The sequence below is a fragment of the Aptenodytes forsteri genome, unplaced genomic scaffold (assembly GCF_000699145.1).
Source record: "Aptenodytes forsteri isolate BGI_AS27 unplaced genomic scaffold, ASM69914v1 Scaffold321, whole genome shotgun sequence".
NCBI classification, from domain to species: Eukaryota; Metazoa; Chordata; class Aves; order Sphenisciformes; family Spheniscidae; genus Aptenodytes; species Aptenodytes forsteri.
In genome coordinates, this window is record NW_008795030.1 from 1,576,984 (window position 1) to 1,589,827 (window position 12,844).

At 40.1% G+C, this 12,844-nt stretch overlaps 1 protein-coding gene across 1 annotated transcript in view; it reads right to left on the reverse strand.

Moving 5' to 3' along the window:
- TMEM57 (transmembrane protein 57) overlaps positions 1-12,713 on the reverse strand; it is a 30,744-nt gene extending 18,031 nt beyond the window's left edge. Inside the window, exons 1-4 of the mRNA XM_009276288.1 lie at positions 12,508-12,713; positions 3,234-3,375; positions 2,382-2,508; positions 153-276 (exon numbers count right to left, since the gene is read on the reverse strand). Coding sequence (XP_009274563.1) covers positions 153-276; positions 2,382-2,508; positions 3,234-3,375; positions 12,508-12,713 — 599 coding nt within the window. The remainder of the gene's footprint in view (positions 1-152; positions 277-2,381; positions 2,509-3,233; positions 3,376-12,507) is intronic.
- Positions 12,714-12,844: the final 131 nt, after the last annotated feature.

Below are 12,844 nucleotides of genomic sequence, written 5' to 3' on the forward strand. Positions count from 1 at the left end.
GGAGTGAGAGAACGGCTGTGTGGTGTTTAGCTGCCTGCTGGGTTAAACCACAACAGCAGCCAAACCCTGAACCAAAATAAAAAGCCCTGAATACTAATTTCCCTGGTGAAAAAAAGGTTAATAAGAAAAGGAGAAAAAAAAAAACCACTTACCAATGTGCTGCAAATGGACGACAAAGGTCTACATGGAAGTTTTTTAAATCTTTAAATCTAATGGCTGCTTCAATATAAACGAAAAGTATCCACAGTGATACTGTTGGTAAGCACACACCCCTCTCTATTGAGAGAAGAGAAAAAGAGAGAAAGACCTTAGTAATATGTTACAAGCAGCAAATATTTTCAAGTTATTTTTAAAACATCCCAAAAGCCAAGGGAAATTTTCAGACAGACACATAGGGAATTGTAAGAGGGTTTTTTGAGAATAAAGTATCTAGGATGTCTTTATTCTAAACCAGCTCTAAACTTTTGTCTCTTTATCTTGCTTTATTACTTTTACACGGCACCAGTGAAAAATAACAGATGCACAGCTAATGAAATAGCTTGGCACAAAACCCTCTACAGAAAAAGAACACAAATGGAAGAAACTGCAGAAGATGAGGTAATGTTACAGCTGATGATCTTTGAGTCAGAAGCGGTAAGCTTGGACTACTTTTTCACTCCAAGTTAGGTATGTCTTAGTAGCAGCAGTGAGCAAATCAGCTGAGAAAACAGGAGTGAGTAAGCACAGTACTGGTTACTCCATATACAGTAATGCAGAAAACAGTCTGCAACTCAAAACTCTCCATCAGGGGAACATTTAGGATGCTGTATTGATTTCTCTCTCCAGCACTACTGGTGAGAATGTAAAATAGTAGCCAAGCAAAACTAAGGTCTTAATCCTCTTGGCCAATGGAAAACGCCGCTGTTGCATGCAATATAGCCACTGTAAATTTCCACAAATCAATTCCAGTTCCATGCCACAAGCTTCATAAAAATACACAAAGTTCTTGATCACATACTGACATCAACATATTGTGTGCTGATTTGGAAACAGGTCTTAAATTCGAAACTAAAAAGAGCATTACTCTGAGGCCCTGATGTTATTTACTGTGGTCTCTACTTTGGTCTCTCTTGAATAGCTGTGCTCTGCATAAATGAGAAACCTATAGCAGAAACTGTCAGCTTAAAGGGACTCAACATTTCAGCTAGGTAGACATACCACCTAAAAAGATCATAACTTCCTTAAAAAAAGAGCAAGTGCCCATCGACTTAGATGAGCATTTAAAAAGAAGAATCCCTAAGGTTGCAGTGAATTAAAATATTAAACAAGCTCAATAGCTACAGTTAAAACTGGCCCATCATGTTTTTTCCTTTAGGGTTTCTAAACATCAACTCTGAGAACAACTTCAGATAACACTTTAACATCTTAATACAACCCTAAAAATAACTCCAGATTTTTTACGTATTTTAAATTGGGCAGCAACTGGTTCACAGTATCTTCCATTAGCTCCCACATTGTCATTATTATAAATGACTAACTTGTCAGAAAGATGACTGCTTTCACCAGTACGCTGAGAAATGATCCACGCTATCCTGCAAATTCTTGTGATCTGACGACAAGTCTAACATGAAATATTACAAAAGCCCCAAATCCCAAGGACTTGGGTAGGGAAAAGTTACCTCTAAAAAAAAGGAAAAAAAAAAAAATCAAGTTCTATTCCTAAATTTTTTTGATTGAGGGAAAGACATATACATAACCCATGTCAAGTGTTGGTGCTCATGCAAACTAAACCACCTCCCCCAACCCAACTGCTGCCCCAAAACCCCAGAATCCAAGGATTTATTAAAAAACCCCCAAACAACTAAGGATAAAAAAAAAGGGGGGGTGGGCAGGGAGAAGATTTCTCCACACATCTCAAACTGTTGGGGCAGCCACTGGTATTACCAGCCTTTTTGCTCAGAAACTGAATCCAGTTGACACAAAGATTTGACTAATACGAATTTAAACTATGACAATATCCAAAATTAACAGCACACTAATCAAGTAGTAGGAAGAATGTAACACTGTTTCCCAAACTTTTCCTATGTGCTCTGCATTTGTTGAATAGCTGCAGAAGTGTTTTGAAATCAGGAAAATACTTTTTTTTTTCACTGCTCTAGAACTCCTGTTTATACACCTTCAGTTCCATTGGTTGAGCTTTAATGGTTACTACAGGATCCACCCAGACATGTATCAAGTGCAAATCAGCATACTAATGAAAGCAAAAGAACATTTTTCAACTATAACAAAAGTGCATTAAAACAAATGTGGTAACAAATAGAAGAGGGTTTCTGCATGCTACTAAAAGCTGTAAGATAGATATTCAAATCAGTAAGTTGTAAATAAAAAAAATAGTGACCTACCTGTGTGCCAGACATACTGTACCCAAACATCCGTGCTGGCAGCAAAAAACAGCCATTGTATTGGTATGAAGAGCAGACATATTATATTTGATGTGAATGCTACACAAACAAAAAATACTGAAAAGGCCTAAAAGAAAGGAGGGGTGGGGGGAAAGAAGAGTGTTTTGGTTTATTCCAGCAAATATTACCAGTTTATTTATTAGTGGTGACACCACAATGATTTCAACATAGAAACACTAGTGCTGTTTATAATCAGGGCAAAGAAATGGAGCAGTCTGACCAATGAAAGCAGAAACTTAGCCAATTAAGGGAGAACGGATGCAACTTGAGAATCTGTGCCCATCCACTCTTCCAACAAGTCTCCAAACAGCTATATTTATTCCTTATATATTTTGTTTGAAGACTTTCACTTACACTGTTGATACAGTATTATATCAACTATATTCTCCTTCTGGGAAAAAAAAAACCAAATGAAACAAAAACCCCAAACAACCAGCAGCATCATTTACTCTCTGAAAGAGTAGTAAATATCTAAACAGGCAAGGGCTTCCATTTTATTTTAAAGAAAACCCTGTTATATAGGGATCTAAACCAATTCACTAATCTCAGGAATTCAAGCAATATTTTCCTATTGTGAAAATTTGATAGCTATATATTTCACTTCCACTTGCCACAGATAAAATAGGCAGTCAGAGAGAAGAGACTTGAGGCCAGGTCACCTAGTCACTTGAAAATTCCTCCTCTCGTGAAAATTATCATCAGCACCATTAAGTTAGTTGTACAACATGGAATATGCCCTGAAACATTGCAGGATTTCCCTTCAAAGGGACATTAATTTTGTGTTATACTTACCAAACCCTGGTATCTGAAGGAATCGTAAACACTCCTGATGAAGAGCCAGAATGGCCACAGATACTCAAATCTGAACTCCAGGACAAAATCTGCCAACAGTACTAGGGCCCACACTACCAGGAACTTCAGATACAGAAAAGTACTGTCAAAAAAAAAAAAAAAAAAAAAAGGTAATTTCAGGTCAGTATTTCTAATAGAGACTTACTTTTTTTTTTTTTAATTAAAAGTTCAGGAATAAAAACTATAGACAACTATAATACAGGTAAGAAAACTTCATCCAAAATAATTTTACAACATTTTTTTATTATTACATTAAAATCAGGCCTGGTCTAATGAAGTTAATTATATTCAACTGCATTTGTTTTTAAAGCAGCAAAGAAACAGAAGGCTCACTGCTCTTACAAGACATTCAGCGACAATCTCCCTTTAGCTTTGCAGTGTGTTTTTACAAAGTGAAGCCTTGCCAACAGGTACGCTGTCACAGCTGAAATGCTTCTCTTCTAGTTTGCACTCTTGTACTTGGAGCTCAGGAATGTCTGTGTTCCCTCTCCTCAACAGACTGCAGATGTTCACTCCTTTTCCGCGTTTAACACAGACAAATTGCAACACCAATGAATTGAGATATATTTTAAGCCTATAACTATAGCAATTAGGAAGGCTGTTTTGATACCGAGTTGTCAGACTTATATTTGAAAACATCCACATTAAAGTAAATGCATCCATTAAAAAAAAAAAAACCACAACAGAAAAATGGAGGCACATGAGACTTGAGACCAGACAGTCTTAACTTCTATTTTTTTAATTATTTCAAACCCACATTCTCTTATTCTTAGTCCTGCGTTTTGAACTATTGATGATCCTTCTTGGCTACAGAGCTCAAAATATTTTGAGATCATACCTAACTAACACAGGAGCACTTAAGGGATCAGCCCAATCCGTTCTGCTAAAAAGGAGGCGGCAAAAACCCTTTTCCCCCAAAACCCAGCACCCAGAGATCTAGTATGCCACTCTAGTACCCCCAAAAGCAACTACCTTGTTGCATTGTATTGGGTTATAACAAAGGTGGGGTTTTTAAAATATATTTTTATTTTTTAAATCAAGGGCAATTTTTCCTTTTAGTAACTTATTTTTCCTCCTCTATCATACTGCCCACAAAACCAGTGGAACTTTGCCCTGGAATGTTTACTGATAAGTTGCCAAGAGTTTGCATGCACAGTGCCAGGTAGGGTCAAGTTTCTGCCCTGTTCATGGACATGCGGCTTTTTTAGGAAGTTGTTCAGAGCTTCAGAGAAGATACAAAATAGAAAGCTTCCATGAAAAGTGTTACGTACCAGCAGAGGCTTAGAAGCAACAGAACTACTCGTGCAATTATCACTCACGTTACACTTGTCACACGAGGTCAGCTTCCAAACCACACCGCTGGGAAAACACTTTGATCTCTCCTGAATCAACGATTAATTGCATATGCCTGAAAGTGACCCTTATCAACTGTCCTGGCCCTACAGCTTCCCCCAGTGGAAGAGTTTTTGCTTAGCTTTTTCACTTACTGTATGTTAGCAGGCTCTCCCCTAAAAGTCCAATGCCAAGGTTTTCACTGCGACTAGACCCCCTGAAAGGAACTGCTTCAGTGGAACTGCTTACATAAACGCTCTCAAATGTACTCGCACGAGTACGTGCTTTAAATCAGCACAGACTAAAGAAAGACTTCACAGAAAATACATTTTTGGAGTCTGAGACAAATAAGCAACTATTCCTACGTTAAACCCACCTCAGCCTCCCCCCGCCCATCTTTTTGAATATTCTGTATCTGGAGTTTAACCTAATGGGACTGAAAAAAAAAAATGCAAATAAAGAGGCTAGAGGAAGCACTTTAATTTAATGGAAACAAAATTAATGACACACACACAGTTGGAAAAGTTAAGGTACTGCTTTTTTCAGTTTTTACAGAACTATCCCCAGTCACTTAGTCAAAAACTACTCTTGGAGAAGAATGAAACTACAGCATGAGTATTAAAAAAAACCCACAACAAAAACCAAACAAAACCCACCAAAAAACCTTAAACGGACACATTTGTCCTGGCAGATTATGCTTGCAGATGCTGCTGTTCTCTGTTTATTTAAAGTTTAAATCTTCAACAGAAATCTGTAAAAAGCAGCTGCATTCAGAGAATACTTAGACATAAAAGGTGACAGACATTTGGGTACGCGGTCACCACTGTGTTCGTTTTGACCATGCTGTTGAACTGTACATGTGCGGCTCTTAAGATTTGAGAAAATATCTAAAGGCATCACACCTAGGCGATCATTATTCTGCCTGTTTAGCTGGAAAAGCAGTTGTGCTGTGTAGGCACTTTTTCCTGGGTTAAAGTTATGGCTATTGTTTATTTTTTCTGCCGCTGAAATACATGAAGAGACTACATCTTTCCTAGCAAATTAGGGTTATCAGAACTAATGCTTTTCAACTGCTAAGTGCCACTCTAAGTTAAAGCATTTGCTGAATAAGAGTTTTGTAATACAGCCATTAAAGTGATTTCTAATATTAAGTTCATATCAATCCGAAGGTCATGGTGACATTTACCACCTTTTAAAGTGGAATTGTAACAATACAACATTTGTAATAAGGTTTTCCCAACAATATTAAAGAGCCTACTTCTCAGTCATCTGAAGGACTCAAAAGCAATTTAGAATTTAATGAGTACAAGACTAAGACACAAGAAAGTTATTTCCTTTTATAAAAGACTTCATCCACTTATGTTGGCCTCAGCAACAAAGTTCACTGTTGTGTAATATATTCTACATATGTATTCAGCTGCATGAGTCCACATGCATACACACACTTACAGAAAACATTTTAAAGGTACTATACTCCATTTTTTTTTACATCAGGACCCCCTGCCCCCCCCCATTAAAGCATGCAGGACTGCAGAGTCAGAGACTGTAACTAAACACTCTACCCCAGCTTTAAAAATTGGCATTGGTAGCAGCCTAAAGACATCAGCTCCCTCCTGGAAATGGGCCGTTTTTACAAACTGTGCTGAGCTTCCACGCTGCCAGAGTTACATACGCAGCTGGGTTACAACCAGCTCGGGTGCCTTTGCAGCACACTGCAGTTTGCAGATGGCAATGAGTCTTTGTAGGCGGAAGAAAGGAACACAAATCTCGGCTTCTCTTCTTCCATAAAGGTATGCTGCACACCGAGATTTGCTGTTCCTGGCAAGCACACAGTTCATCAGTTAATTTACAAGTGCTTAGTGAACAGACACCTCTTCAGTGAACACTTAAATTAGTGATAGCTGAAAAGTGTCCAGCAAGAATTAAACCCCAAAGAAAAACAGGCTAACGGACCTCTGGTTTGGACAGGCTAATCACTCTTCTGCTGTTTTGTTTCGTAGGACAGACCTTTCAAATAAGATCACGTGAATGAAATGACTAACGAAATTTAGCAATAGCCCTCATCCCTTTCTCTGCTTTGTACTAGCCACCTTTACTTCATCTTTGCTCTTCAATCCCTTGATTCCTTCCAGACACCGTTCTTCCCTTCAGCGCGTTTCTATTGTTATCTTGTCTCTGTCCCCACTGCGCCTCCCCTCCAACACGCTCATCCTACAGCCGAGACAGCCGGTGCTCCTTTGGAATCCAGCACCAGCCATTTGGTGTCTGTGAACCTCTGATAGTCATTGATCTTTCTGGGCACATCCACACATTTCTCCAATTTTGATAGCTGCTGCGTCAGTATCCTCACTTAGAGATAATATTCACTAGGCAGAAGTGCTTTCGCCCCAGCCGGTGCTCCTTTGGAATCCAGCACCAGCCATTTGGTGTCTGTGAACCTCTGATAGTCATTGATCTTTCTGGGCACATCCACACATTTCTCCAATTTTGATAGCTGCTGCGTCAGTATCCTCACTTAGAGATAATATTCACTAGGCAGAAGTGCTTTCTAACCTCTGTAGCCCTTATATTAGAAAGGCTGAAACATATTCCATGATGCCAATTATAATTCCGAGTTTGTTCTCAATACAGGGGAAGATTGTTGCAGATAAATACCTAAAATCTGGGTTATCCAATTTTCTGACACATGTCAAAAAAATCTGACTTCAGTGATCTGAAAGAGGTTTAAGGAGGACAGGGCTTTCCCTATAAAACTAGCATATGGTATCTAAGCTTGTAGGGTAATACAAGACGAGGGGGAAGGATGGACACATTCATGAGAAGAGCAGGGTACCGAACGGGAAGGAGCAGTGATTACAGTGCTGCAAATTCTGTGAAAGGTCAACTGATTGCTATTGTATACTGAAAGTAAAGATTTATTCATAACCCAACAGTGGCTGTGCTCCCCCTTTGAATTTTCAAACAAATAATTTTCCTCCTTATTCTTCCTCCCCCTCTCAAGTGCCAGATGCCATTTCCTTTTTTTTTTCCCCTCTTGTTCTTTGTTCTCTTTTTACTGCCCCACAGAAACAGACAGTGTGCCTGCCGTAAGGTAAAAATATTAAAAAAAAAAAAATCACTAGAAAAAAAAAAACAATTATGTGCCCCAAATCCACACTGGTAGCAAATTAAGCCTCTATTCCATCCCATTATTATGAGCAAGTCCCAAAGGCTGGAAAGTGAATCTTAGCAGAATTGATGGCATGTTTCATTTTGCAGCCTGACGCAAGACAATGGAGTGGAAGGCATCTTGAGGCTGGCAGGGCACCAGACGCAGAGGCAGGCTTTAGAAAGGTGAAGTTTAGCATGTGTGTGAAATTACCAAATAGTCAACCACCACCACCTCAAGGGTACCCATCCAATGCCAGACAGAGCACTGGGGATGCTGACTGAATATCACTGGAGATTTTCAAACAAAAAAGCTTTAAATATGTAAATGCACAAATATATATATATATAAGATTATTATTAGTGGACAAAAAAAGTAGTACAGAATGAGCACAGCAAGTGTGCAAGAGAGAAAACATGACTGCTGGGATGTGGTATGCATATCAGAAACTATTATGTGAAATACCTGCCAACTAAATTTTTGAAAAGGAAGAGAGACGTGAAGAATGCCAGGAAACCTCCCTGACTACTTACTCAGTGTCTTGATATGGCATAGCATATATCAATCACCGAACTATGGAAATGTAAGTAAAGGAAGACAAAATAGAAAACTTTTACAGTAATTCTGGAAGCAAGTGTAATAGACTGCTGAGCCACAGGCATGTAATCAGCAATCAGTATTGTAGTACTGAAACAAGAGAAACTGTTAGCCCACTATGGTAACTCAGCTGAAAACACCCGAGTCCAGAACACATAAAATAAAGCTAGAGGAACTGCAGTGTGCAGGGAATGAAAGTCATTGGCAGAGGAAAGCAATATTACATGTACCACTGGGGTTGACACAGTAGAACACATTTAAATGTAAGCTAAATTAGATCTGAGACCTGAATTTAAGTTAAAGTCATAAAAGGTAGCACTGCTGGTTTGTTACAGACCTCCAGGGCACGTTGAGAAGAAAATGTTTTTCCCTGTATAGGAAGCTTATAAAAAAAGTGCCAGAATAAATCAGTAGGAAGAACCATTATGGATTTAAAAAAAAAAAAAAAAAAAGAAAGAAAAAGCCTTAAGAAAAGGCCACATTCCTGGAGTTAGTAATGAACTGTTTTTCCTTACAGTTTATTTGGCTGTCAGAGTCAAAAATCAAGTCCTTGGAAATAAGCCGTATCAGAAGGTAGGTGGCATACAGAACCACATGAGTACCTTAGCAAAGGGATCGGGGTATCAAGAAATGCCGCCCAGCAGGAGATGCCCAGGGGCACCAACTGCCTTTATGCCATCAGTGGGTATCTCAGTAACCACCTGGAGATTGCAGACACATACACATCCTCCCAGGCGTTCACTTGGCTGCCAGCCCGGGTAATGCCTGTGATAAAGGGCAATATATATATATATGGGGCTAAAAAAATCCTCATTCTAAAGGAACATACAGTGTTTAAGGACTGTTGTCAGGAAATCCATGATACATAGCATAAGTCAGCCGATGTGACAGCACTAAGTTAAGCCAATAACATGTGGAATTCATCTTGAAACTTAACCAGCTACAAAATTGGTACCAAGTGCCAATATGACTCAGTAAAGCCAAAACAAGCAGTATCAGCAATAAACCTGAAGGATTTTAAGTAGATCAAGGATGAGGACTGGGAAGACTTGGAAACAAGCAGTAACAAGTAAACTTTAATTGCTTAACTGATGGCAAGCTGCAATGAATACTTTAATTAACCATTAAGGTTTTAATGCATGCACAGTGTCAAAGGTATAAGATGTTAATCACTCAAGCATTGTAAAACAATGGCAATGGATAGCTTAAAAAGTGAAAAGGCAAAGTTTTGAACATACACTGCTGTTGTGGTTTAAGCCGGCAGGCAGCTAAACACCACACAGCCGTGCGCTCACTCCCCCCCAGTGAGTGGGGGAGAGAATCAGAAAAAAAGGTAAAACTCGTGGGTTGAGACAAAGACAATTTAATAGGACACAAAAGGGAAAATAATAATAACGACAAAAGAATATACAAAACAAGTGATGCACAAAGCAATTGCTCACCACCCGCTGACCGATGCCCAGCCTGTTCCCGAGCAGCGGTCCCCCGGCCAGATTTTCCCCCAGTTTATATACTGAGCACAACATCATATGGTGTGGAATACCCATTTGGTCAGTTGGGGTCGGCCGTCCCATTGTGCCCCCCCAGCCTGCGCGCGCTGGTGGTGGGATGAGGAGCAGAAAAGGCCTCGACTCTGTGTAAGCACTGCTCAGCAGTAACTAAAACGTCCCTGTGTCATCACATTATTCTCATCCTAAATCCAAAACACAGCACTGTACCAGCTACTAGGAAAAAAATTACCTCTACCCCAGCCAAAACCAGGACAACTGTGGAAATAACAAAAGATCTCACGATTCTTACCATTAGTTTGTTGGTTTTGGAGATCTATTGAAAGCACAGTTATGTTTTGATTATAATAATGTTCTTTCCACAGATACTGTAATACTTCTAAATAGCACAAGTCTTTATCGTGCTTGCACATAATATTAGATTGGGATTCATCAGGTTTTTCAGAGTACAGGTAGCAATATTCACTCGAAGCTGTGATACTGCACCACTGGCATTCAAGGCTTCAGTCGCGGTACACAGGAGCAAAGCTGCTAATGGCAGTGCTGGTGCGCCATGTTACCCAGCGCTTGCACACAGCCTGAAGTACCTTAGAGCTGTAGATGGGGAGTAAAACTAAACTGGAAGGGGAAAAAAAAGGGGTAAAAAAGGCAGAAAGCAGAAGGAAGGAAAAACAGCTGAATGGAAAAAGCAGTCTAAAGAAGAATAGGGAGGGCAGCTGTGGAAAATTTGGTGGGGAAAGGGCAGGGGGGAAGACTGGTCAGGAATAACTTTGAAAGTGTTTATCAAGGGCTGAGGCCAAACAGTCCATTTAATTTAGGTAGTGAATGTTGGGGAAAGTACTTTAAAGAACTACAGTTGTAAAATTTCAAATAAGAAAGGTTGCGAACCCTTAGATAAACTTGTTAAAAAGGATACTGCAGAAGTTGGCAAAACATTAACATTCAGGGAGACAGGATATTCACATTTTTGAATGCAACCCAGGATTTTACATTTCTAACTCTGTTCTGTGACTAGAAATTATTTTTCTATCGCTCCTTATAATTCGCTTCAGATTTACACATGTAGAGAACCCTGCCACCAGAGTTTTACTGCAGGACAATTCCTTCGTTGCTTCATCTGCTCAAAACTCTTCAGCTTTGCAGCTCTCAACTACGCTCACGTGTGTCTACCAGTGACAGCTGTGCCTAGCTCTGCATTGAAAGACGGGAGAGGGAACAAGGATGGGAAGATTGGTCTTAATTTAAAAAGCAAACAAAAATCCTACAAGAGTTAAGCATCTCAATCACGCTGTTTGTTCAGCCTAGCTGCTTTGCTTAAAACACTATGATGCTACCTACTGATAACTGTATTTACTGCGTTTGTGTAAGCTGGTAGTGACAATTAAGATAAGTTGAGCAAATAACTATAGTAATTACAAGAATTTAGAAATCTATAGTTACATGAGAAGCTACCTGTATGTAATCTCTCTGAATTATGGGGGGAAAGAAAAGGAGGGGAGGAAGGAGAAGGAGGAGAGCAAAAGAAACAAGAGAAAGAGCTACAATCCATGTAGAAGTACCTCTCTCTGGTTAGATTTCCAAAGAGGCAAGCCTTCACACTAGCTTCTCTTTTCCTTCTGTGGGACAATACTTCGAAGTCACTGACTTCTTCCGTTTATCAAAATGCCATGTGAAACAAAGGCTAAAAATCCTATTTTTGAACTAAAGCATTCCAGGAGAAGTTAGTACAAGAAGTCAGATGTCTTTATTAACTGTTCACACAACTACAACGGCTCCACATGCTGAACACACTCATCATCTGGTGTTCTTCTCATCTTTTTCTGGTTTTCCTTCCTTCTCTCACCCTACCTTTCCAGCCAGTCATCTCAAAGGTAATGGAGAGCATGTGATTTTGAATGACTTTTGAAAATTAGCTAATTATATAATGAATTGCTTACATTTGAGTTATTTTCCTAAGACTAGTCATCTTTAATATTAACTTCTAACATCTATGGATGTTTTTTTCTTTAACATTCCAAGCACCGTTTTCTCAAAACCTGGGAGTCTAAAGCAACAAGATGCCCACTAGTCTCAAGTAGAGATTCACTACAACTAGGATAAGCAGTATATTGTCACAATTTTATTACAGTCAGAGCTCACTATCAACTGTTTCCCTTATGCAAAGCCAACATCTGCATTGTATAAGTTTGCTCCAGCTTCCAGCCACTGCATATGTAAACCTCAACTGAACTAGAAACAGAAATGGGACATTATGCTTACTATAACTTTCAAAAGCCAGCTTTCCAGCCCCTACTAAAACAAACTCCTCTTTATTCAGAAATACATAACTATTGTATTTCATACAAAATTTGGTATACTTAGATACTCAGGAAGGCAGAGCTCTAAAACAATCTTCAGAATATGCTCACAACAAGCAAATGCTTCGGAATCTGTGTTTTGTTGCGCTCTGCATGTAAACACCTGGAAAGCATGCTTTTATTCCAAGACATGGGTGAGGTACATCCCGTGCCTAAGAACGTGGATCTCATTTCACTACAGTTTCCTTTCCTATTTCGTAGGCCAGAGGCGAGTCAGATACCCACTGTGTTTCCACCACCACAAGGCCATCCATCCCCGCTCCAGGCGTTACCCACACAAGTTCTTGCTCGCATCCCTCGCTGCTACACCTATCGCTCTCGTCTGCTCCCACTGCAGAGGCCACAGCACAGATGCCTTCGCCACCACGTGAAAACCAAGTTTTTTAACCGTAGCGCGAGAGGCTGCCGCCTGCCGAAAGCCGGCAGCCCAGATGTTAGCCTGCTCTACCACGCTGCCGTTGTCGAACCACTGCAGCATGCGGTTCACAGGTTTAGCACCTCTGGGAAAGCCCAGCCGCGAGAACCCGGTCGGGAAACCTCCCCCGGGAGGGAGGCCGGCGAAGGGCCCCCCCCCCCCCCCCCCCCCCACCCCCGCGTGCAGCAGCGGGG